This window comes from Mya arenaria, chromosome 2 (assembly GCF_026914265.1).
Source record: "Mya arenaria isolate MELC-2E11 chromosome 2, ASM2691426v1".
NCBI lineage: Eukaryota > Metazoa > Mollusca > Bivalvia > Myida > Myidae > Mya > Mya arenaria.
In genome coordinates, this window is record NC_069123.1 from 52,959,991 (window position 1) to 52,986,532 (window position 26,542).

The following is a 26,542-nucleotide window of genomic DNA, read 5'->3' on the forward strand; positions in this document are numbered from 1 at the left end:
CTTGTTGTGAACGAGTTTCCGAAACTGTTCATTTATTAGAATTTTGTATCATAAACTGACTTGTATTCATTAAACTTATGAATCTTGTCCTCCCTTAAAACGACATTGAACATGTCTCGTGAAACACCCACATAATATAATACCTTTCATTTCTCTCGTTATGACATGTAACGTAAGCTGGTTTCTTATCTTGAGGAACTTCACAATGTAACTCTTTGATATTGCTTCAAAAGAATTTAAAAAAGAGAGTTTAAACCATACATGTATCATTTAAGTATGACTTTACAATAATAAGATAATAACTTACCACAATCATAAAGCAATAAAACAATGCCCCGATTTAAGTATTCAGTTCTTTTCAATTAAAAGGTTAAGTGAGTTGTCATAATTTAAAACAAAATCACACCTGAACACAAGTGTTACCCTTGAAGCAAGTGCATTTCATTAATACGTTGGTACGCTTTATTAAATAAGTTAAACCTTAACAAAAAAAAGAGATCAAGAGCTAATCAATCTGATGAAAGGACATAACTTGACAAATATTAGTTATGAGTTATGGCCCCTGTCACACAAAGTTGGCCTATTGAACAGAACTTTTTTAAGTTTAGAAAATGATTAACCAGATCCTTGCTAGCATTTAAACGTGAAATATTTGATGACGTGCTAATATGTGATGTGTTAAATAAAACGGGTACAGTTGTCTCATTAACACTTCAGATCACATGTGTATCCATTAAATTTCCAGAGCAGTAAAGATTTGAAAGTTTACTTTAACTAAGTTCTGAATAATCCTCCCAGGGTGTTTGAAGTCATGTTCAAGGTTAAATTGTTTTCAAAAAAAGACTGGAATTGAAGATGAAGCCAAGGCTATACCGATACATTGGACCTTTTTGATCGTCTGAAACACAGACAGGAAGCAAGAGAAGTCCTGGATCAATTATCAGCTTCACAAAGCTTGAACAAAACTTGGACAAACATTATTATAGCTACAGTAAATAACCAACTACCTAATGGTTAACAACGGAGACAGCTAACAAATATAGGTGAGATTAAAGGTGCAGTAAAAACAGCTGTGATAAGAGGAATGAATATTAACTATTTAAACTGTACACTGATTGTTAAATGACTTCTTAAGTATACATTATACGGTCAATTACCACTACAATTCTTTCAAGTCGTTACTTTTAAGGTATTCAGAACATTTATCACTGCAGACAATTGCTGAAAAATTGGCAGTGCATTGTAATATATTAAATCATTAGTCTGAATTTCATTCTTTCAGCAGTTGTAACGGATTGAAATTCCCTATCCTTATGATAATTATTATAGTATGACAGATTTAGTCAAAAAGAAGGGTTTAGGGGCTAAGATCCTTCTTAAAATAATCTTCAAAGCTGAATAAATGTTCAGGTACTTCTTACTGTTTTTTAATGCAAATGTCCAGCAAAAAAATTGATAGTCTGAAGCTAAACGCTTCAAATCCTGATTTCATCCTTCTACTATCAAATCATGTTTACACATTCAAAAAATAAAAGCCTTTAAACTTGAAAAATATATAGCTAACCTTTTAAGAGATTGTTAATTAAAACAAGTGAACATGTAAATCGGTATTTTGCTTTCTAAATGACATAAAAGAAGACATTGAAGTCAAATTAAATCTAAGAAAAAAATCGCATACAATTTTCAAAGGTCAATACAGCACATATATGGCAAAATAAATATCATTATTGGGAAAACAAAACACAAAATGACTGTGCAATAATATTTTACTACATACAAGATAATTATGGTACATAAACATAAAGAGTTGCAAGAATGTCAATAGAATCAGAGAGCCCAACTTCCAGTCAATTCATATTTATAAATATGTGAGGTAGAATGTCTACCCAAACCCCTGGCACTAAATCTCCTGTACCACTTAGTCTATATTTCCATTCAGTTCCTATCAAATTTCATGAGTATGGGTGCACATTTCATTACATTGGTTATCATAGAAAGAGTTCCCTGAGTAACACTCAGTTTCTCCTTGATGTGCACTTCAACAAAATCTTTAGGTGCTCCATTGTCCATGCTGAGCTTCATCCCTATGGTCCATCTTTTAAAGATAGGCTAAATAGTTTGAAAACAGTCAAACCACATTATTGTTGACTTTGTGTTCACAAGGTCAAGGGGCAAGTTGAAAGGTAAATTGATCTTAATTTAAACAGGTCAGTTAAACACACTAGGTCATTGCACATTAAATAAATGTTCAAAGAAATGTCAGAAGATATCACAGTGTAAGAGAGTGGGTGTCAGGAAGCTGAGTTTTCCTTGTCAAACATGGATGAGAGTAGTCTTTTCTTTGTTTCTCCGGCCCGGAACAGGCGCATCTTCAAAGAGGGCTTTACAGGGGATGGCACCTTGTCAGGGTCAATGAACGCACTATCTTCTTCCAAGTCCGCTGAAACTGGAGTAACCAATAGATGGTGAAATTGATTAAATGATTCCAGAGTCAAATCCTATATGGTGATACTTATGTTATACACCTAAAGGCAGATATTTTCCAAGTAAAGAGATTGATTAAATAGGAAGAGTTCTCAGTTCCACAGTACTGTCATCTGATACAAAAGCTGGCCAACTTAATGTTAGCTTATATTCATTACGATTGTCAAGATTTCTTGATGCACTATTACTCCCAAATAAGATTTACCACAATTAATACAATTGTTTACCAGAAAAAGATGAATAAATGTCGAAAATAATGGTTCTTATGAAGGATTTAAGGTTTAATTTGAAAGTAATGTGCAGAAAACACAGTATTTCTACCTTATGAGACTGTAGCAAATCACTGTAAATCTTTTTGCATTCACCAATCATTTAATATTTTTCGGTTTTCAGCTATTAAATACACTGTTACAATCTTGTTATCAGTAATTAACATTTTCCATAAATGCATTATTTAGTAAGTAGTTAAAGATTTAACACTCAAAATTTATGTTTGTTATACATGTATATGTATTGATTTTGAATAAGAGTGTCACTTTAAATTCTAGTTATAAGGCTCTAATAGGATGCTAGTTATGGTAAACTGTAGCTAGCCAGGGTAAATTAGTCCTCTGTGCTATTTATTGTGTATAATTATCTTAGAATACACACCAGTGGTTTGTTTGAGTGTGCTGTCCTCTTCCTTCAGAAAACTGGGGAGGTTAACAGGATTAAAGTCACAGGCACGTTTGTGGGACTTGAGCAGCTGTAATTGCCCCACAAACTCACAGCCAGCTCTCCGAAATGGGCAGGCTACCTGCAATCATTACAAGACTTTATATCACTGAGACACTCATACCTATTGATCACCAGTACAGGTGTATATTAAGGTGATCCTCATTGAGTTTGAGTGATTATCACTTGAACAAAAAGCATCACAATGCATGCATGTTTTTTTCTCATTTGATGAAAGGGCATTTTCCATGAAATTTTCTCTTCAGAGTTATCAGGCTTGGTACATTTAATGTGTATTATCAAAGTCATAATGTGCTTTAGGTTAATATCAAATTGTATAATAGTTATCTTCAAGTTATGGGTAAAATTCTAGATTATATGAAATAAAATTGCATGAAATATTTTTTTTAGAAACTTAAACAAAATGCACATCATTGATGTTACAGCTAAAATTGAACAAACATATCTTTAAATTTGAAAGATTCCATATTCGTAATCATTTGCAAATGTATCAGGTTTTATCAACAAGAGTGCCATGATGGCCCTAAATCGCAGACCTAAGTGAAATAGCACACCTTAGTGAAGTATTAAACATTAAACATGATCACCATCATCAAGTATTGTCAAATTTTGTAGCGGTTAAGTTTTGACCCAAGGGCAAAATTTGAACAAACTTGGTAAAGGACAACTAAACATGGTAAATATCTAAGCTCTTTTATTGAAATCTGGTACTCGAGAGTATGATTTTCAACTCCACATGAACTCAACCTGGGACTCTTGGAATTGGCCCATTTATCACTCCAGGGATATAATTTGAACAATCCTGTCAAGGACCACTACATCAAGGATCTGGGTGATTCAGAGAAGAAGATTTTCAAAGTTTTTACGTTATACGCATATAGAAAACCCTGAGACTTGATCAACTTTGACCCCAGGGACGTTATTTTAACAACATTGGTGAAGGACCACAGCCAAACTGCATACCAAATATCATTGGTTTGGGCAATGGGGTTATAGAGAAAAATGTTTCAAATTTTAAATTGTTGACAACAAACGCTGGAGGATGGACAACGAACATTTATTGATCACAATAGCTCACCTTGAGAACTTCATGTATAGGTGAATAGGTGAGCTTAAACCATTGTGTACAGCTCCCATTGACCTACATGCACTGTAATTCTTTTTACCAAAAGCAGTTCATTTCATAACTTGATGATAATTAGATTTTAGTCAATATTGTTTAGTAATAAACTGGCTACAAAATTAAGAATAAAAAGATTTGAATTAAACCAATTAAACCCTGTGCCATTATACGAGGTTTATGTTTGAACTTTCGACTACTGTGCTTGTTTCTGTAGTTTTTCATATAAATATTGAATACAGAGATTGAAATATATTGTACATTCCGGAAATGAATAGAATTATGAAAGAGGAGATGTTACCATCTGATCACCAATGATGTTCTCCAGAATGAAGTCATGGTGAATCTGTTGTAGGTGAACAGGCTTCCTGAAGTCATAAAACAACTAACTGCTATAACATACATTTACAAGATAAATGTGACAAATCTACACACAATATAGATAACAATAGTCATTAATTTTACCTTTCTAAAAAAAATTCTTTCGGATACAATTTCTTACAATAGAGAAGCAGCAGAAATGAAAATAAGAGGGCCAAGATGGCCCTATATCACTCACCTCAGTAAAACTTTGTGCTATAGACTTGTTGATAATTAAAGGGCAATAACAGGGATTTGGCTTCTCTGATGTATTATGCCCATTCACATTCTCACCAAATTTTGTGATGATTGGACAAATACTTAAAAAGTTACCTCTAGAGTGTTAACAAGGTATTTCCATATTTGGGCTCTGTGACCAAGTTTTTGACCCCAGATGACCCATATCCTAACTTTGGCTAGATTCATCAAAACAATCTTTCTAACGATTTTCCAGGATATTTGGGCTGAAAATGTTACCTCGAGAGTGTTAACAGGGTATTTTCATATTTGGGCTCTGTGAGCTTGTTTTTGACCCCAGATGACCCATATTTGAACTTGAGCTGGAAATCATTAAAATGACCTTTCTGACAAATTTCCAGGATATTTGGGCTGAAAATGTTACCTCGAGAGTGTTTACAAGGTATTTCCATATTTGGGCTCTGTGACCTAGTTTTTGGCCCCAGATGACCCATATTCGAACTTAAGCTAGAAATCGTCGAAAAAACTTTTCTGACAAATTTCCAGGATATTGGGGCTGAAAATGTTACCTCTAGAGTGTTAACAAGGTATTTCCATATTTGGGCTCTGTGACCTAGTTTTTGACCCCAGATGACCCATATTTGACCTTGTTCTGGAAATCATCAAAACAACCTTTCTGACAAATTTCCAGGATATTTGGGCTGAAAATGTTACCTCGAGAGGGTTTACAAGGTATTTCCATATTTGGGCTCTGTGACCTTATTTTTGACCTCAGATGACCCATATTCGAACTTGAGCTAGAAATTATCGGCACAACCTTTCTGACATCTTTCCAGGATATTTGGACTGAATATGTTACCTCTAAAGTGTTAACAAGGTATTTCCATATTTGGGCTCTGTGACCTAGTTTTTGACCCCAGATGACCCATTCGAACTTGAGCTAGAAATTATCGGCACAACCTTTCTGACAACTTTCCAGGATATTTGGACTGAAAATGTTACCTCTAGAGTGTTCACAAGGTATTTCCATATTTGGGCTCTGTGACCTTTTTTTTGACCTCAGATGACCCATATTCGAACTCGTCCGAGTAATTACTGGGACAAACATCCTGACCAAGTTTCGTGACAATTGAGGCAAAAATGTGACCCCTAGAGTGTTAACAAACTAAGTGTGGACGGACGACAGACAACGGACAACGTACAATCATTGATCCTAATAGTTCACCCTCAGCCTACGGCTAAGGTAAGCTAAAACTCAATATATTTCATTCCATGGATGAAAAGAAAACAAGTCCTTAATTTAACTGCATTTTTCTAAAGTGTGATTGACATTTCCATGTATGGCCAGGTAAACTTTTGTAATCATTTTTCGAGAAAAATCTTTGCACTAATTACTCTAAACTTGACTGTGATAGTAAGCTATCAATAGAACACTGTGGGGGAGCAAGAATTGTGACCTCACCACAAATGTGTACGACCACAACCATCTTGAAACAACGAAACGTATGTTTTTGATATTTTCTTTACTCAGTTGAATCAAATTAAAACAAGACCTAGCCCATGGTACGCCACATGATTTCTGCTTTCATGTGGTATACTGTCTGACATTCTTGATGTTGTAATTTTTGAGAACAGTCATTCAAAAACAAATTTTGAATCGGCGATGCAGACGACCATACATTTTGTTAATCTTGCAAAAATCAATGATTAATCGGCTAGTTTCAACTGGTTCTTAACAAAAAGATATATAAACAGTAAATATATACCATTTACAATTCCTTTTCAAGGCGAAATAATGTTTTTGAAAGAACTCGTACAATATTAAATTATGCGCACGACCACACTCGAGAATTTAAGGCGAATGACCACACTTTTAATTTAATTTTGATAGGAGTGCGAATAAAGCTTTAAATACTTTATTTGTTAATATGTATGGTATATCTTTTAGATGGAGAGTCGACAACCTCAGATCTGCAGATATTTTTGCAAGGTCATTGCGAACATTTCCACACTGCGCCAGCACGAAACAACACATATCGGAACGGGAAAGAGTTATATATGTGCTGTGAAAAGATTTTCCACAGCAGGGCAAACTTGAATAGACACAGGTTAGTTTATACAGAATAGTGTATATTAGAAACCTTAAAGAACTTAGTATCGCTTCGAATAAGTCAAATCTGCAAAACCTTTATTATGTTTATTAGTATGAAAAAAACGTAAGTTCGTCTATTTATCAAATAGGAAAGGCCAAAATGTTTTCAAAACCAAGTTTTTGTCGTCGGCATTGTCTTCGTTTTAATGTCATAACTGTGTCTTTAACTTGATTATACTTTACACAAAGCGTTGTATATGTGTTACCAGTGAAAATAAGCCAATGTATAGCGTGGCTGTTTTTGTTCCTAGACAGAAAAAAATCTAGCGGTGATTTATCTTCTTGTGTTGCTGTTCTTTAATAAGCAATATTGGGTCAACGTTGCTTCGTTTAATGTAAAAAGGTCGACTTCTTCAATTGTTTCATTCGTGTTGACATATTCCAGACAAAGACTAAATTAAGTATATTATATGATAGAATTTGTTTTTTTAATTTTTACTGCATTTACTTTTCAGATGTCAGGTGCATGCCGAGGCAAATCCATTTATTTGCATAAATTGTGAGAAGTTGCTTCCAACCAATGCTGATCTTCACAAGCATATTTGACATGAAAAAAGCAGGGATGTAACTGTCACGAATGTGGGATGTCTTTCTCAGAAAAGTCAAACCTGAAGGCACATTTGGATATGCACAAGGGGGAGTCAAGCCTTAAATTTCCAGAGTGTGAAAAAGTGTTTAGGCACCGGAGCAGCCTTTCACGGCATAAGAAAATTCACAAAACAACATAGATTAATTACAATAATGCTATATTTTACAATTGATTTTTGTTCGATTAAGTTCAATACTACTTTTCCTGTGGTAAAATGGTTATTAGAATAACATATTGTATTTTCTAACAATATTCTGTTTTTGAAAAGTAATCTCCGTAGGTACATAACCAGGAAGGCATTTTCAGAGCTGTTTTAGTAAATACTTGCTTTTGTTTGAGGCGATATTTTTAGCTCAACTTTTCGAAGACTAAGGAGAGCTATCCTACTCACCCTAACGTCAGCGTCAAACCTTGGTTAAGGTATTGAATGTAAGCACCTTTAAGTCATTATCTTAGCAAATACATGTATTGTAACATATGTGTTCTGAACTATACAACCTACTTCATTAATCAGGCGAGATAACTATATCTTGCATATAATGCAATTTATTGCCCTTTATTATTCGACATAGAAATTCTGGTGAAGGTTTTGCATAGAAGCACAGATAGGTTACGACATCTGCAACTGCTTGATGTATTGTATTGAGACTTTATTCAACTTTACTCAACGATAAAGCGTGCTTTAATAATTAAATAAGATAACTGTATTTTGTATATAATGCAAATAATGGTCCTTTATAATTTGGAGAATTTCTGGTTAGGTTTTGCAGATAATCACATTTAAGTCAATATATCAGCAGACACTCCATGTATTGCATTGAAAATTAAGACAAGTGTTTTTTCAGAACTTTATTAGTAAATTCTTGTTTTAGTTTGTGTCGATGGGTTTGCATAAAAGATTATTGTAATGTGATTCATTTCACTTTTTTATTTGCTCTGTGATTACCTTTTTATGTTTAAGTTTTGCATGTAAACAGCCTGATCAGTATCTATCTTATTAATACATTTGTTTCACAAACAAATGCTGACATTTTTTGTTTTATATTGGTGCGATTTATACTCTGTGAATCTTTACTGTGATTCGTTTGTATTTTTAAAAGAAACACAATAAATGTTTTCAAATATCAGTTTTAATTGATTAATCTTAACAATTATTGCCATATAAGGTACTCAAAATGGTATATATTTGCTTTAATATGTGTTTTTTGCAAGGAACTTGGTAAAATTAGCCGTATTGTTATTGTTTTTGCAAGATATACAAATTGTATGGTCGTCTGCATCGCCAATTCCAAATTTTCTTATTGAATGTTTTTAAAAACTATGACACCAAGAATATCAGACAGTATACCACATGAAACCGGAAATCATATGGCGTACCTTGGGCTAGGTCTTGTTTTAATTTGATTCAAGATAATAAAAAAAATATCAAAAACATACGTTTTGTTGTCACACTTTCTCCGTGGTCATTTGCATTTGTGGTCACATGATTTTTTTGCTCCCTCACAGTGAAAGAATGAGGCTCAAGTCTGTTTTTTTGGGTAGAAAATAGTGTGTTCATTATGAGGCCATAATAGAATACCGTTGGTTGAGGTCAAACCCACATCCTTTTCTATTACGTTATATACTGGTACACATTAAACTAGTATACTATATTAAACATAAACTCCCCAACTTGATAATAATATAGCAATATTAAATTTAAAACCTTGTCTGGGTGTTTTTTGCTGAAAATAATTATATAAACTAAAGCAACAAACCTATCCTCTGGGCAAGTCTTGTTACTCTTCAACCAGGGTGTAATGCACTAAAATATTTATAACATTTTAAATCAGTAACATAAAACTTACAGCATGCATAAGAAATAAATGTCCATGAGGTCTCACAAGTAATGCCCTCTGAGTGCTGTTTATTCAAAAACATGGAACTTAGAAAAAATGCATTTATAATAATTATTGTCCTTGACCAAGATGTTTTTTTAAGCAATTGTTGATGTGTGCCAGATATAGACCAATCACAATAGCTAAAATTGAGCACTTGATACCCAGGTGAGCTAAAAATAAGAGAGTTAAAACGTTTGAATGGCTAAAAGAAATGTGCTCCATCTGAAATGAACATTTATTTTGCATATAATCCCTCCATTTTCAAGTTATACTATGCACTTTTTGGCCCATTTTACCATTTCCAGAATTATACATAAAAAAATATTAACAGGCAATCTGCAAATAACAGTAATTTTATAATTTCTTAAAAGAGGTGCAGTTTTTAAATTTCGTAACTCTTTTCCTCAATTACTTGAGCCTACAGTCTCTCTATAATTTGGACTCTTTTTTAGCTCTTTACGGAGTAAATATATGATTTTTTTTATGTCATTATGATATCATAATCATGAAATTGCATAATTTTGTTCTAAACAACAACGCTGGTATAGTTATTTGTATGTACAAATGGTTTGTCTTTTATAATTACCTTTCTACAGAAACTGTGTCCACAGGGTGCCCTTTGGGGGTCGTTAAAAACGTCCTGACAAATGGAGCAGTAAAGATGGTGACTCACTGAACCTGGATTCAAAAAGTACCTGAAAACGAAAAATAAATCTCAAAGATATAGGCAAAGTTTTTTTTCTTTCTAGGTTTGAGTGAATTTGACATGCTTCTAAACTTTACTGAGTACTTTACTTAGTATGTACTTTATACAAGCATGTTCTATCACTGCAATGCATCTGTATGAGCATAGGTAAGAAGGGACCAGCATGTCCACTTTAATCCTACACAGCATGGATTTCAGAAATTTTATCACAAAGAATCATATCACTGTAACTCATTTATCTGACTGACAAAATAATGGATTTAATATTATAAAAAATATAAATTTATTTCATATCAAATGTCAAGTATTAAACATGCGATCAAATTTTATTTTGCTTGTAATGGTTATAGATTGCATACATGTGTATGTGGATTTTATTGTGATGACTTTAATTCTTTAAAGTAGATTATTATTTAAACTGAAATTCAATGTCCTTTTATCATATCTTTATAATTATATCATGTCAGTCTATTTATTTATTTTTATTTGAATGTGATATATGTCTTATCTTGTGTATTTTGCATATGATCCTAGATTTAAGTATATATGTCTAAAAAAGTATTATTCCTTTTAGAGCTATTATACATCTGTTGTTACTGAACATTATGTTGAAAAATGACAATTAAATAGCTCTGTTAAGCTTATGGTTATTGTATCTTCCTTTGCCCACTTTATTTATATGCAAATCTTACCTGAGGGACTCCTATAACATTTTAAAAGTTTATTTTTTCTGTTTGCGAATGACCTTTGTGTTTTAAGTATGCCATTGTATTGAATGATCATGTCTTTAAATCCGAGGTGAATTTCAAATAAATTGCAACATCTATAGCCTATTGACTGCCTTCCCATATCAAAACAAACTGCAGTCATCAGCAATTTGACATATACATGTCAATGTACATGTATCAGCAAGAACTACTCAATTAATAGGGGGCTGATACCACCGCAAAGCATACAAGTTCAATTAGCTTTGATTTCACATCAACTGACCGATAAAAAGAGCATTTTAAATTACATTTTTACAGCTCACATCACAGTTACAAAGAATGATCTTTGAAGTGTTAAAACAAACAGTGCAAAAACGTTTTGGGGTGAAATGGAGAGTCTGTAATGCAAAATGACATTGTGATCGTGATTTTATTAATGATTTGACAAGAGTATATTTCTACTATTCACCTTTATCACTTATCTCAACCAAATAGATAAAATTACGGTACGAACGACCTCAAGTACGAATGTGTGATGCTCAGACAAATGTAATCAGTAATTAGCTTGATGAACAATATTTTGCATTAATAAGACAAAAACACGTTGACAGTATCATGTGGCAGAGTTTACACACCTCTCTTCCTCTTCCTCTACCTCTAACGCCTTCCGTTTTGGCATTTTTACTTTTCAAGTAAGCACTGCAGTGGGCAGTCTCTCTCACACAGACGCTTGCAAATTTTTATTTGACAGGTATGTAATGACAAAGATATTAGAATGACTTTTTTGTACAAATTGGTTTTCTTTAATTGTATTCATAATATATAGATAACATAGATAAACAGAAACATTTTTAACTGACAATGGCATTCGATACAGTATTTGTTTCCGTGTTTAACCAATTAAAATGTTATTTATTCATCTATGTTACAAGACGCTCATGGGTTGTTGAATGGATTTCCCATCTATATGGTTTGCAGTCTGTTTTGTTGCTTGATCTTTTGAAACCAGCTGTTGACCGATTTTACCAGTCAGTTAAAGCTTTTGTGTACACATCATATTCTTATGTATGCAGCCTTTCAAAGGTTTGTCTACAATCCAACTCAACTAGTGATTTACAAGTATCTAGTAGAGCAAAAGAAAATCAATGCTGTGATCATGCTAACAGGCCAATGATGTTATCCACCTAAATGGCCGTCAAAGAGTCTTTTGACGATTTTTTTACTATGGCAGACTCGTGACGTCCACCATCCCAGCAAATAGTAGCGATCGGTCCTTGCGCAGAGAAAGCTCACGACCACAATTTTGAAATTATCTCTGTTATAATTTCAAATTTCTACGAAAATATTATTGCCTACTATTAAACAAATATTCATTTATGGCATTATCATGATAATGCCAAAAAAACATGTTCAGGTATCATTAAACCTCACATGTGTCGATTGTTTATCAAGTCAAAAACAAATCAACTTATGCATATATATAAATTAGTGAACTACTGCTGTTGCTTTCAGTAACTCATATCTTCATTTAGAAGGAGCATGTTTGAAGAAATGTTATCTAATTGTGCAAGCAATTTTTCTTAGTATATATATGGAAAACAAGGGAAGATAAAATACCAAAATAAAATAAAAATTGAAGATTTCCCAGTAGTATTTATTCAAACGAAATCAAGGATTTAGGGGAGAATACTTTGCAACAATGGGTGCAAGAGTTTTAATTATTTTGCAGTGTGCGATTTCACATCTTCATCTATCTATGTCACAAATTAAATTAAAATTTAATTAAGTACAACGGGAGACAATTTTGGAAGAAAGTGACTAAGAATTAAAAATTATGTGCTGTGCAAAACTTCACATTGCTACATATTATTTTTTTCCAGTTTCGAGTAGTTTTTAAATTATGAAAAGCAGGGGGAGATTACTCTGTATTAGTGGAACAGAGTTAGTATTCTTGAGCTATGCACAATTTATTTTTATGTTGTCATGTATAAATGTTCAGTTTCAACCTCAGAATAGTTTTGAGCACTGCCCTGGAAAAAGTGTCTTTTAAGCAAAACAAAGTGAGATAATGTTAGAACAAAGCACCAAAGGCAGTGTTTTCATTTTTGGCAATAGGTGCACAAGTTATCATTACCATATATCAATTTTCCAAAGTCTCTCTCAGTTCCTGCCCTTAGTTTTAAAGTGATGCTTTGGGGTTGTGTTTTTAGAAGTTAAATATGGGAAGATAATTTGCAAAAATGCCACCTTATTAAACATACACGGTGCACAGCATCACATTGTTCTTTATTTATGTTCCAAGTTTTATTCAGTTAATTCAAGTAAGTGCTGCGGTTTGCCTTGGTCAAACTTTTTCTTAAAAAAAAATTAAGCACTAAGGGAGAATACTCTGCAATTATTTCACCAAGAGATAAACTTTTAAAGGTGCACAACTCCATGATGTCATCTATAAATGTTTAAAGTTTTACCCAATCCCTTTAAATAGTTTTTGAGTATTGCCCTAAACAAATGTTGCTATAAAATATAAACAAGGTAAGTTTAGAAAAAAAAGAAATACCTCCAAGTTATTTTAAAAGATGCACAACTTTAAATTACAATTTATCAATGATCCAAGTTTCACTGATAAAGAAAGATATGATGTATATGTTCTTGTTCTCACTTATGTTTCCACCATAATACTTTTGCAACAATACTTAGCAATACTTAGCATCTTGTCAAAGTTTAAAATGCAATGTTAACAAAAATAAAATAAGAACTTTGCCATGTTTATATTTTTCAGATGTGTAGCTATGGAAGCATACGTTCTGCTCCTGCTGGTTAAAGCAGACCAGGAAGCAGCCATAAGAGATCTGTTTTTGCAGCATGGATGGCCCTTCAGCAAAACTGGTATATAAACTCTGTTAAATGCTACTTAAATAACCAAGTTAGATAACTGTATTTTGCACATAATGGCACTTGATCGCCAAAACTTTTCAATCCTTACACTGAAAAGCGGCAGAATAGTCGAGCGCGCTGTCTCTTTGACAGCTCTTGTTATACTCGCCTTTTAAATCAAGCAAAGACAATATTAGTACATTGTAAATGTACTTAGTAACTGATTAGTGAAAAAAGCTACTTCTGTTATATTCCCTTTGTGAAAATGTATATATTGTGATTGATTCAGCCTGCAATATCTTTCCAGGATCAAGGCCTCCTTTCTACGAGGAACTACTGCATGTAGGCTTTGTAGAAGACCGAGGTCACTCTTATAATCGTCCAAATATGTCTTCAACGAATGAAGGTGTTGTATACCCAAATGCAGTAACTAACTCTGTTGCTATGGAAGCATACAAAAATCAAGAGCAAACTGTTGAAATAATTGCAAGTGACCACCAGGTATTTGCCAGCAATGTAGATTATTCTAAGCATGGAGTGTCAGAAAACAACATAAAAGCCAATCAGAAAGGTATTACAGATAAGCAGCAGATGGCATTTGATCCTGTCAAAAGGCCAGAAGTAGACAGTTTGTCATTCCAAAGTAAACTTGTAAGTGTTTCTAAACCTGCTGATATGAATTCATCTCTGTCAGAACAAAAGGTACATGGAGAAGGGAAAGAAAATGCACCTCTAAGGACTGATAGTTCTGAAACATCGCTATCCACTCGATTATGTCACAAATTGTTTGATTTACAAAAGTTTGCAGCTGCACTTGCTGATAAAATATATGTTTTGCTGAAGTTAAATGAGGGAGGCCAGCAAGGCCTTCAGTTAAGCAATAAGGAACTGTTTGAAGTTGTCATGAGGGCTTGTAAGAAAACTGGTGATCTTGAAAACATTGTATCAGAGGAGAATTCTATACCTTATGGTAATGAAAATACAAGTTTTGAAAACAATTCATTTTTCACCACTGAGTCATGTAAAGCAGTTGAATCAGATGCAGAATCAGACAAAACAATCGATTTTGAAGATGATGCTATTCATCTCAATAATGATATTGTCAAATCAGAATTGCATGGAGATAGCCGTGATGTTCAAGATTTACTTCAACATAGCGGTAATCATAATAAATCAAAAAGGATGAAACAGAACAATTATGGAAAAGGTTTGTCAAAAAATGCTCATAGATTGACTAAACTTAAACTAAAGAAAAATATTTCACTTAAACATTCTAAGAAAGTAAAGCAGGAAGTACACAACCCAAATTCGGCTGTTATGGACTATAATGAAGTCAAGTTGGAAATTTCCTGTACAGCTTCTGGTAACACACACGAACAAGATACAAGGAAATCTATACAATCTGTACGGAGGAGGAGAGGTCGGCCAACAAGGCAGGAGATGAGACAAAGACAGGGCATACGCCTACTGAAACCTATGTCTGGAACAGGCTTAATTAGCAAAGCAAAGCGATATTCTGTGAACAGAAACTTTAAACTACACACATTCCATAAAAGGTGCCCTGAAGTGCCTTTTGACATGGACTCTGACAACTACAGTGCCTCTCTCAATGGTTATTACTGTTCTGACTGCAAGTTTTTGTTTCAGAAAAAGAACAAGTTGGAGTTGCACAAGAGGGTAAAAGTGAGAGGTGTCTGTGTACCAGACTGTATTTTTTGTGATGCGGAAGAAAATAAAGAGGTCTTTCAATGTTCTAAATGTCCAAAGGTGTTTGAGACTAAAGAATTACTGGACCGTCATGTTGACAGACATAATATTGAACAGTTTCCCTGCACATTTTGTTACCAGATATTTTACACAATCCCTGATCTACAATATCATAAAAAGGTTGAGCACAGTGATCAAGTTGAGACCCATCTATGTGATCTTTGTGGGTCAAAGTTTAAGGACAAAAAGGTGCTTGTTCAGCACAGAAAGTATGTGCACTCTGATGAACGAAAAGAAGAGTGCCCAACATGTGGCAGGAAGTTTAAAACCAAAAGCCAGTTGAAAAACCATCTAGTCGTGCATGTTGATGCTGAAAGCTTAAACCTGTCATGTGAAATATGTGGGAAGATGTTCGTAAGGGCCTCTACTCTTAGGGACCATGTTCGGAGACATAAGAAAGAATTCACCTTCTTTTGTGATGTGTGCAATAAAGGATTCTATCGCAAGGCCGGTATGGAGGAGCACAAGCGGACACACACAGGAGACAAGCCGTTCACTTGTCGGGTATGTGGCTACAAGTGTGCACTGAGTTGTAACCTTGTGAAACACATTCGCACCCATCAGAAAAAACAGATGGTTGCGGAAAACCAGTTTGTGCCTGGCAAAGCACTCTACATGCAGACTTACATTGCCTCATAAGTAGGATGGCAGATTCTATCTATCAGTTCAGAGATGGTTGTCGAAATAATTTTGGAAGGTGCTATGTTTGATAAATCCTAAACAACAGTGCATTGTTTAATGTAAGGTAAAATGTTCAGTATCTTTAATTAGTGATGTCGTTATATGTATAATTATGGAATATAATCAAAGAACTGTTGATCGATAAGTGTATCAATTACATGTATGAATATGGACCCTTTTTACTTTAGTTAGTTTGTTAAAATATCAATGTTCCTATGTATAGCTGTGCCTTTTCTTTTCTTTTCTTTTGGAACTTGACTCTTTTTTATACAAGTTCATTTATATCAATATGTGAATTTGGGTATTATATCCGTAAGATTATTTTTCCAGCATGTGGAGTCATATTAGGTTTGCATTAGCTTAGTTTTAGGGGCAAGAATTGCCTCCAATATTGAGGTATAGATCTCTAGAAATGATTTTTTAGGACCCAACTAATGAACACGGCCAATATACAATGTAAGTTTTATACCTTCGAAGATACAGGTCTACTGGGCGAGTACCTAAATCGGAACACTTTGGCCACTATTTTTGAAATATTTTAAGTTAGACTTGCACCACAACTACAAAATTTTCCACCAGCATACTAGGATTCAAGACCAATTGGTTGATATCAACGGCATTTTTCAAGATACTACCAATCTGAATAAAAAGTGCTTTATTAACCACAATGTTGAAGACAGCCATTTTCGTCCTTTCGTTATTTATTTTTATGTATTCTTTTAAAATTATTGCTCCATGTTTTGTTTAAGTAAATTGATAATTTATGTTATTTCCAGCTTGTCTTTTATTGTCATTTTTTGTCAGTAAAATTTGATGGTTTCAGTAAAATACAGGCTGTACCAATATGCTGTGATTGTGGCAAGCATTTAGTCTTTCCCCCACATGCCATGTATTGACATTTGAACATGAAAAACTTTAAATGATCGCAGTATTTGAAATACTTACCGGAGAATCGTGTACCTTGGAACTTGTATCTGAAGCAAGCGTCTTTATTGATTAAAATCATATAAACTGATCTTGATAAAAAAAAAAACTTTTATAATGGGTGTTCCATATTTAGGTACTGTTCCGATTTAGGTACTCGCCCAGTATATTACTTTTGCATGACCAAAAGTTGTTAAACGAAAGCTTGTACGTTTGATAACTGGAGTGAACTTGGTAGGGAGGTTGGTCATGACCAGCAAATGACCCTATCGATTTTGAGGTCAGTAGGTCAAAGTGATGACCTTGAACAGTATGCCTAGGCATACATTCCTCAAACCTGGTAAAGAGGTTGGTCATAGCCAGCAGATAACTCCTATTGATTTTGAGGTCAGCAGGTTAAACTCAGGGCCACAGTAACCTTGAAGACAAAAACCTTGACTGATACAATAAAAAGAGAACGCTTGGACCTGATGTCCTCAAACCTTGTTAAGAGGTTTGTCATTCAAGACCTTAAATTACCCAATAGACATTAAATAGTCTAGAACTATAGTCTACACTAGGTTCAATGTTGCAATGTTACAAAGGCATTAAATATACATTAATTTAATAACATTAAAGTAAAAAATATGTAAGTTGTAATGATCAATATTGGAATATACAAGAGAAATAAGTTGGTATAAAACGTGACAGTAATTTGTATGCAATTTTTAGTATTTGTCCAGTTTAATATGATTATTATGCCCCCCTTCGAAGAAGAGGGGTATATTGCTTTGCACAGGCATGTCGGTATGTCGGTCGGTCGGTCGGTCGTTCGGTAGACCAAAGCTTGTCCGAGTGATAACTCAACAATTCCTGGACGTATGGTCATCAAACTTCACATGAAGGTTGGGCCTGACCAGTAGATGACCCCTATTGATTTTGGGGGTCATCGGGTCAAAGGTCAAGGTCAAAGTGACCTTTAATGGTAAAATAATTTTAAAGCTTGTCCGAGTGATAAATCAACAATGCCTGCACCAATGACCCTCAAACTTGACATGGAGGTTGGGCCTGACCAGTAGATGACCCCTATTGTTTTGGGGGGTCATCAGGCCAAAGGTCAAGGTCACAGTGACCTTGAATGGTAAAAGGTCGTCCGAGTGATAACTTGACAATGCCTGCACCCATGGCCCTCAAATTTGACTTGGAGGTTGGACCTGACCAGTAGCTGACCCCTATTGTTTTTTTGGGCTCATCGGGTCAAAGGTCAAGTTCACAGTGACCTTGAATGGTAAAAGGTTGTCCGAGTGATAACCCAACAATGCCGGCACCCATGGCCCTCATAATTGAATTGGAGGTTGGGCCTGACCAGGAGATGACCCCTATTGTTTTTGGGGGTCATCGGGCCAAAGGTCAAGGTCACAGTGACCTTGAATGGTAAAAGGTTGTCCGACTGATAATTCGACAATGCCTGCACCCATGGCCCTCATAATTGAATTGGAGGTTGGGCCTGACCAGTAGAAGACCCCTATTGTTTTTGGGGGTCATCGGGCCAAAGGTTAAGGTCACAGTCACCTTGAATGGTTAAAGGTTTTCCTTGTGATAACTTGACAATGCCTGCACCCATGGCCCTCAAACTTGACTTGGAATTGGGCCTGACCAGTACATGACCCCTTTTGTTTTTGGGGGTCATCTGGCCAAAGGTCAAGGTCACAGTCACCTTGAGTGGTAAAAGGTTGTCCGAGTAATAACTCGACAATGCCTGCACCCATGGCCCTCAAACTTGACTTGGAGAATTGGCCTGACCAGGAGATGACCCCTATGGTTTTTGGGGGTCATCTGGCCAAAGGTCAAGTTCACAGTGACCTGGAATGGTAAAAGGTTGTCCGAGTGATAACTCGACAATGCCTGCACCCATGGCCCTCAAACTTGACTTGGAGGTTGGGCCTGGCCAGAAGATGGTCCCTATTGATTTTAGGGGTCATTGGGCTAAAGGTCAAGGTCACAGTGACCTGGAATGGTAAAAGGTTATCCAAGTGATAACTCGACAATGCCTGCACCCATGGCCCTCAAGGTTGACTTGGAGGTTGGGCCTGGCCAGAAGATGGTCCCTATTGATTTTAGGGGTCATTTGGCCAAAGGTAAAGGTCACAGTGACCTTGAATGATAAAAGGTTGTCCAGTGATAACTCAACAATGCCTGCACCCATGGCCCTCAAACTTGACATTGAGGTTGGGCCTGACCAGTAGATAACCCCTATTGATTTAATGGGGGTCAAAGGTCAAGGTCACAGTGACCTTGAAAGCGACCTCGACAATTCCTGGACCTATGGTCATCAAACTTGACATGAAGGTTGGGCCTGCCCAGTAGATGACCCCTATCGACTTTGGGGGTCATCAGGCCAAGGTCAATGTCACAGTAACCTTTAACGCAAAAAAGTTAACAAATCTTCTCCCACTGATATCTCAACAATGCCTGAACCTATGATCATTAAACTTGACATGGATGTTAAGCCTGACCAGTAGATCACCCTTATTGATTTTAGGATTCATAGAGCCAAAGGTCAAGGTCACAGTGATCTTGAATGGTAAAAGGATGTCAGAGTGATAACTCAACAATGCCTGAACCCATGGCCTTCAAACTTGACTTGGAGTTGCATCTGACTTGTAGATGACCCCTTATGATTTAAGGAGTCATTGGGTCAAAGGTCAAGGTCACAGTGACCTTGAACGAAAAAAAACTTGTCTGTGTGATAACTTGACAATGCCTGCACCCATGGCCCTCGAACTTGACATTTAGGTTTCTGGTGACCAGCTGATGACTCTGGATTTTGAGTTCATAGAGTCAAAGGTCATGGTCATAACACACTCTATCCTCACACTTTAATGGTCATAATCTGAAAACTGCCTTAATGGCAACAAATCAGCTGTCATTTAGGACCATGCATATTTCATTCAATTGTCCATATAATCCTGACAACATGGCGCTCAGGGGGGGGGGGGGGGGCATAATGTTTATCTTTAAGTTAGTTTGATAATGCAGCACTATTTTTATATTCACATTAAAATGAGATGTAGTCATACATATTGAATGTGTACATTTTGTGTAGGGGGAATGGGCCAGTAATATCCAGTGACAGTTTATAGGAATGAATATCTGGATGTACCTGTACCAAAACAGTACCATCATTTAAGGTCTATGGATTTAAATTATTCTAATTCTGAAAATTGATGATTGATGAATTGCTCATATACCAAAAAACAAGACTTTTTAATTTATGAAGAATTTGATATACATGGTACCTGAAAGTATTTCTTTATAGTAGAGGCAACTGTACAAATACTTGCCAAGATTTATTTTACATTAGAACATTTTTTTATGATAAATTGATCAATATTTTGTGATTACATTTTTTAGAGACTTTCAAAATCCTACCAGGTAGTAACATACTTTTTTACTTTAACTTTTAAGCTTTACACTAATTATTGGAAATGCTTGTAAAATTGTTATTGTTTATACATGTATTGATAATTATCTTATAAGTAATTTAAAGAACGTTATTTATTCTGATTAAGTAGATAATTTGGAAAATTAGAGCATATAAACATATATAAAAATACAAAAGTATACATTACTTTGTTAATGACTCATTTTTTAACCCACCTAAGACTCCTGCAAATGACCCTGGTGATCTTTTGTACTTTTTGGATGTGTGTTCTAATCAACATTTGTTAAACCTATAGAGCAAATGATTTTGCTAATACTCATTTTGAATACATACCTGATACCTATATTTTCAGCCAGTAAAATTGCAGATTGGCATTCATGAAGTACTAGGCTTATTAATTTAGATTTTTATCCCCGCTGAATTGAAGGTTTTGGGAGGGGGATATTGTTTTGGTGTTGTCCGTCCGTCCGCCATTTTGTCCGTCCGTCCGGTACCATATCTTGGTAGGCATTGATCAGAAAATGTTCAAACTTGGTCAGAATGTTCCCCTTGATCAAATCTCGACCACTTATAAAGGGGATCACATGGGGTCAAAAACTAGGTCACTAGGTCAAATCTTTGTAACATACTAGAGGCATTATACATGCTCAAATATTCATGAAACTTAATCAGAATGTTTTCCTTGATGAACTCTTGGTGGTAAATAAAGCTGGGTCACATATGATCGAATATTAAGTCACTAGGTAAAATCTTGTCCGGAACAATATCATGGTAATGATTGGACAAGTTATGTTCAAAATTGGTCATGATGTACCCCTTGATGAAATATGGACCACTTAAAAAAGTGGGTCACATGGGGTCAAAAACTAGGTCAATAGGTCAAATCTTAGAAAAATGTTTGGAACATACTAGAGGCATTATATATGGTCAAAAGTGGGTCATATGGGTCAAAAACAAGGTCAATAGGTCAAATCTTAGAAAAAATATTGGGAACACACTAGAGGCAATCTAATATTCATGAAATTTAATGAGACTCTTTTCCTTGATTGTTGTTGAATAGTTCGAAACTGGGTCACATGGGGTCAGAAATCAGGTCAGTAGGTGAAATCTTTGAAAAATTGTGTCCCAAACCAAAAATTGGTATTGAATAGTCAGTTATGTTTTTATTTGGTCAGAATGTTTGCCTTAATGAAATCTTGAAAGAGTTATTAAAATTGGTCACATGGGGTCAAAAACTAGGTCACTTGGTCATATCCTACAGAAATCTTGGGAACACTCTAGAGGCAATACATCTGCTCTAATTTCCATGAAACTTAATCAGAATGTTTGCCTCGATGAAATCTTGGAATAGTTTGAAACTAGTAGGTCATGTGGGGTCAAAAATGAGGTCACTGGGTCAAATCTTAAAAAAACCTTGTGGACACTCTAGAGGCTATATTTTTTGCAATATATGTGGACCAATCTTCATGAAATTTGATCAGAATGTTTGCCTTGATGAAATCTTAGATTAGTTTGGAACTGGGTAACATGGAGTCATATACTAGCTTTCTTGGTCAATTCTAAATGCTAAATTATATACAATATTTTTTTTATTTCAAACAGTTGCAATCAAACTCAAACTCATATATATATTTCACCAACAATTGATTTCCATTCCTTGACTTAGCCCAATCAGACGGGGGATATCAATACAATAAATTTGCTTGTTAACTTTCGCGTGTGTTTTAAGGGTCGCCTACTGCCACTCATCAAATATGCACTCCCTGTGTCAGATTCTATGCTGGCAATGTGTCAATGTTTTGTTTATGTGAGTTTATCAAGGTCTGCCCGCGTCCATTGGCTGCGTTATGGGTTGAACCCACTGTGACACCATAACAACTTAAATTGTGTTTAAAATGCCACATGTGGCATGAGATAGAATTGACAGCAATTCACAGTCAAATCTAAATAAAGTGAAAAGAAACAGTGAGATACAAGAAATCCGAGAGCGATACCCTAGCTCTTTGCAAAGAGACTTCTTAGTTTTTTAACTTGCTCACCACTCATCTGATATGCACTCCCTGTGTCAGCTTTTATGAGATAGAAGTGACAGCAATTCGCAGTCAAATCCAGACATTGGAAGACTTGAAGAAACAGAGTGAGATACAAGAGATCCGGGTGTTATACCCTAGCTCTTTGCAAAAAGACCTCTTGGTTCTATAATATGATCGGTATAAAGCACTTATACACAGGAAGTAACTTTCCTGGGTTGAACCAGCACTGAGTACCCCATTTTCCCAGTACTATCCTTTAAATGCTGAGTGCTAGGCAATGGAGCTACTGGTACCATATTTTAACGTCTTCCGGTTTGACGCCACTCGGGTTTTAACCCTTTAACCTTCCGCATCCAAAGTGATGCCACTTAGCTTCGGGGGTGGTGCATCAGCCAATGAGGTTGTATTCTAAGTCAGTCAGTCTACAAGTAGGCCAATTAAATTCTTGTATTTTTCTGTATTATACATGTGTTATATAACATCTATTACTTTGGGTCAGAAAATATATCACTCTGCACGTTTGTAAGCAAATTAATTGGCAAAAATAGTTGCTTAACTCGCAATATTCTAGCAAGTCATTGATCTCATTTTGTATTGGTGATGAAGTTTTGTTTGCATACATAAGTACTTTTTAGCTCACCTTAGAAAGTGCTCAAGGTGAGCTATTGTGATCGGTCTATGTCTGTCGTCTGTCATCTGTCGTCCAGCGTCAACAATTGCTTATAAATGTCATCTTCTCCTAAACCACTTGGACAATCTTAATGAAACTTTACAGGAATGATCCTTGGTTGGTGCTCTATCAAAATTGTTCAAAGAAATAAATTTCATGCAAAACTCTGGTTACCATGGCAACATTAAGGAAAAACTTCAAAACTTTTCTTGACAAAAACGATGAGGCCTAGAGCTTAGATATTTGGTATGTTACATTGTCTAATAGTTGTCTACCATGTTTGTACAAATTATGCCCCTGGGGTCAAAATTGGCCCCACCTTGTGGGTAAGAAGTTCACTATGAATACATTTTGTTAAAATCTTTATAGTTATGTAAAGTTTACTCTTGAAGCAAGGGCAGTAAATCTTGCTCTATGGTCTCCCTTTCTAGCTCTTCACATAAGCTACCTTCGCTCTAAGTTTAATCAATATCTATCAATGCTAACTAAAGTTATTGGGCAGAAACCATTTTTCTATTTTTAGTAACGGTGAACTATGCATTGTCTATTTTTTAATTTTCAAATTAGTCACTCTTAAGGTAATAATTGTTTTTTTTTCAAAGGTTTATATGTTAGGAAATAATATATCTCTTTATTTTGTAGAAGAATTTCATTTTTACCCAATGATGAATTTAATAATCAGACTTCCATTGAACTACACGTAGACCATTGTAATTTACAATCTTATCTTTTTCGTAGTTAGTGAATACACCTTATATAAACAAGACTGTAACCGTCTAACACAGATGAGTAGTCATGTTGTGTTGGATTGATTATGATATATTAATATTATTGTAGGCTCTTCATAAAGTAGTTTTATTAAGTCCTCATAGTTTATAGAAGTTACATGTATATATTTTATTGGATGGTGCGCTGTCCGTCATTCCTGTGTCTAACACAATTGCTTGTGAAAATCAAATTATGCCTCTGGGGTCAAAACTAGCTATACCATGAGGTTTTCTGTGGTGTCTGACACTGCTAGGCTGAGACCTTCAATAATTTGTGACGAGCATCATATAGTGGACCTCTACCAAGATTGTGCAAATTACGCCCCTAGGGTCTAATTAATTCCCACCCTTTTTGACCTACTGTCTTATAAACCAGGTTTTCAACGAAAACCGGGTTATGAGAATGAGGTTGTCGTTGGGCGGGTAGGCGGGCGGGCGGGCGTCAAACATTGGTTTCTGTTCAATAACTTTAGTTAGGATTGATAGATATTTATGAAACTTAGTGTGTAGGTAGCTTATGGGAAGAGCTAGCTTTGGATTGCTTTTGAGGGGGGTGGGGCTAAGGTCAAGGTCACTGTTACTAAAAATAGAAAAATGGTTTCTGCCCAATAACTTTAGTTAGCATTGATAGATATTGACCAAACTTGGTGTGTAAGTTGCTTATGTGAAGAGCTAGCTTGGGATTGCTTTTGAGTGGGGAGGGGCTAAGGTCAAGGTCACTGTTACTTAAAATAGAAAAATGGTCAAGGTCACTGTTACTTAAAAAAGAAAAATGGTTTCTGCCCAATAACTTTAGTTAGCATTGACAGATATTGATGAAACTTGGTGTGTAGGTAGCTTATGTGAAGAGCTAGCTTTGGATTGCTTTTGAGGGGGGTGGAGCTAAGGTCAAGGTCACTGTTACTAAAAATAGAAAAATGGTTTCTGCCCAATAACTTTAGTTAGGATTGATAGATATTGACGAAAGTTGGTGTGTAGGTACTAGTAGCTTATGTGATGAGCAAGCTTGGAATTTCTTGTGAGGGGGGTTGGGTCAAGGTCACCGTTACTAAAAATAGAAAAATGGTTTCTGCCCAATAACTTTAGTTAGCATTGATAGATATTGATTAAACTTAGAGCGAAGGTAGCTTATGTGAAGAGCTAGCTTGGGAGGTGGGGTCAAGGTCACTGTTCCTAAAAATAGAAAAATGTTTTTCTGCCCAACAACTTAGTTAGAATTAATGGATAGTGATGAATCTTAGTGTGAATGTAGCTTATATGAAGCTGCAGATTGAACTTGCTCATACAACAAATTAATTGGCTATAATTTCTGATTGCCCATAACAAAAACCTGGTTTCGTCGCATTGTGGCGCTTCTAGTTTTTGAAACTACAGCCAAGAATTTTTGACCATGTTCACAATTCTGCAAACAAATAACAATGTTGTGGTTGGATGACCTTGACTGTGAGATGTTAGCCTACCTATTTTTGAAGCTACAGCAATGAAATTTGGACCATGTGTAGAGTTTTGAAAACAAATATCAATATTGTCCTCGGATGACCTTGACTGTGACTTTTTGACCTTCTCTATTGTTTTAAATGTGCAGCAATAACATTTTGACCATGTGTACAGTTTTGAAAACAAATATCAATGCTGTGCTTGGATTACCTTTTTTGTACCTTTTCGACCTTTCTTATTTTTGAAGCTAGTTTTGGAATTTTGATCATATGTACAGCTTTGAGAACATATATCAAGCTATATTGTTTACAAAGGTTAAACACTTTGACTCAGGTGAGCGATTTAGGGCCATCATGGCCCTCTGGTTTCTCAATTAATTGCTACGTGGCGACAAAACCCCCAGTTAAAAATGCGCCAAAAATGTTTATCTGTACACAAACATATCCTAACACAAACATTTTTTTGTTTTGTTTCTATCGTTAAAGTAAAATTAGTTAAACATATAATAATGTATTTTAATTAAAAAATGCATCAACCTATTATGCGCTTAGGCCTGATACCTAGGATAAAGAATAATGGCCAATTAAGTCATATAATATCTTCAATGATCCTGTTATTTTTGATGTTCACAAAATAAAATCCACATAAATATTGAACACAGTTTGAGAAGCTCTTGTAAGTTGCAGTTATAGAAAACTAACGATGCTTTTACACCAAAAATATGAAAAGAGGCAAGAAAATGGTCAAAGAATACATTTGATGAAAAATAGTTCATTTTTGAGTGTTATATCTTGGTGAAAAAAAATCGTTCATTTTCATGAAGAAGCTTTATGAAATCCGGCCTAGGTCACCATTATTACCCGCATGTCAACGCTCGATGATATGATGCTAATTTCTGTTAGAGACTCTTCTTTAATCAATCTAGTGCATTCAAAATTTCTCTCTGAATAAAACAAAACAAAAACTATCAAGATGTCGGTCACCCGACGAAGTCTTCGTGCACAGATAAGGCATCTTGATAAACAACACGGAAC

General features: G+C 35.2%; 2 protein-coding genes across 3 annotated transcripts; one reads left to right on the plus strand and one right to left on the minus strand.

Moving 5' to 3' along the window:
• Nucleotides 1-1,748: 1,748 nt before the first annotated feature.
• LOC128213103 (RING finger protein 151-like) lies at nucleotides 1,749-11,646 on the minus strand. The gene is made up of 6 exons (XM_052918629.1): nucleotides 11,567-11,646; nucleotides 10,105-10,213; nucleotides 9,396-9,442; nucleotides 4,641-4,707; nucleotides 3,136-3,280; nucleotides 1,749-2,446 (listed from the first exon to the last, which is right to left on the minus strand). The coding sequence occupies exons 1-6, from the start codon at nucleotides 11,608-11,610 to the stop codon at nucleotides 2,292-2,294; spliced, it is 567 nt and encodes a 188-aa protein (XP_052774589.1). The 5' UTR covers nucleotides 11,611-11,646; the 3' UTR covers nucleotides 1,749-2,291.
• Nucleotides 11,647-11,662: 16 nt separating this feature from the next.
• Nucleotides 11,663-20,761, plus strand: LOC128213112 (zinc finger protein 197-like). 2 transcript variants are annotated; one of them, XM_052918650.1, is made up of 4 exons: nucleotides 11,674-11,682; nucleotides 13,711-13,817; nucleotides 14,113-18,856; nucleotides 19,003-20,761. In XM_052918650.1, exons 2-3 carry the CDS (start codon nucleotides 13,721-13,723, stop codon nucleotides 16,209-16,211), a joined length of 2,196 nt encoding a protein of 731 aa, XP_052774610.1. In that variant the 5' UTR covers nucleotides 11,674-11,682; nucleotides 13,711-13,720; the 3' UTR covers nucleotides 16,212-18,856; nucleotides 19,003-20,761. The 2 variants fall into 2 exon arrangements, with proteins under 2 accessions (XP_052774603.1, XP_052774610.1); XM_052918643.1 differs by having other exon boundaries at nucleotides 11,663-11,682; nucleotides 14,113-20,761.
• The last annotated feature ends 5,781 nt before the right edge of the window (nucleotides 20,762-26,542 follow it).

Coding starts and splice junctions, on each gene's coding strand:
- LOC128213112 (XM_052918643.1), top strand. CDS start 13,721: ATGGAAGCATACGTTCTGCTCCTGCTGGTTAAAGCAGACCAGGAAGCA. Junction 13,818..14,112: donor ATGGCCCTTCAGCAAAACTG/GTATATAAACTC, acceptor ATATCTTTCCAG/GATCAAGGCCTCCTTTCTAC.
- LOC128213103 (XM_052918629.1), bottom strand. CDS start 11,610: ATGCCAAAACGGAAGGCGTTAGAGGTAGAGGAAGAGGAAGAGAG. Junction 4,708..9,395: donor AAGACTTGCCCAGAGGATAG/GTTTGTTGCTTT, acceptor TTATGACTTCAG/GAAGCCTGTTCACCTACAAC. Junction 3,281..4,640: donor ACATCATTGGTGATCAGATG/GTAACATCTCCT, acceptor TAATGATTGCAG/GTAGCCTGCCCATTTCGGAG.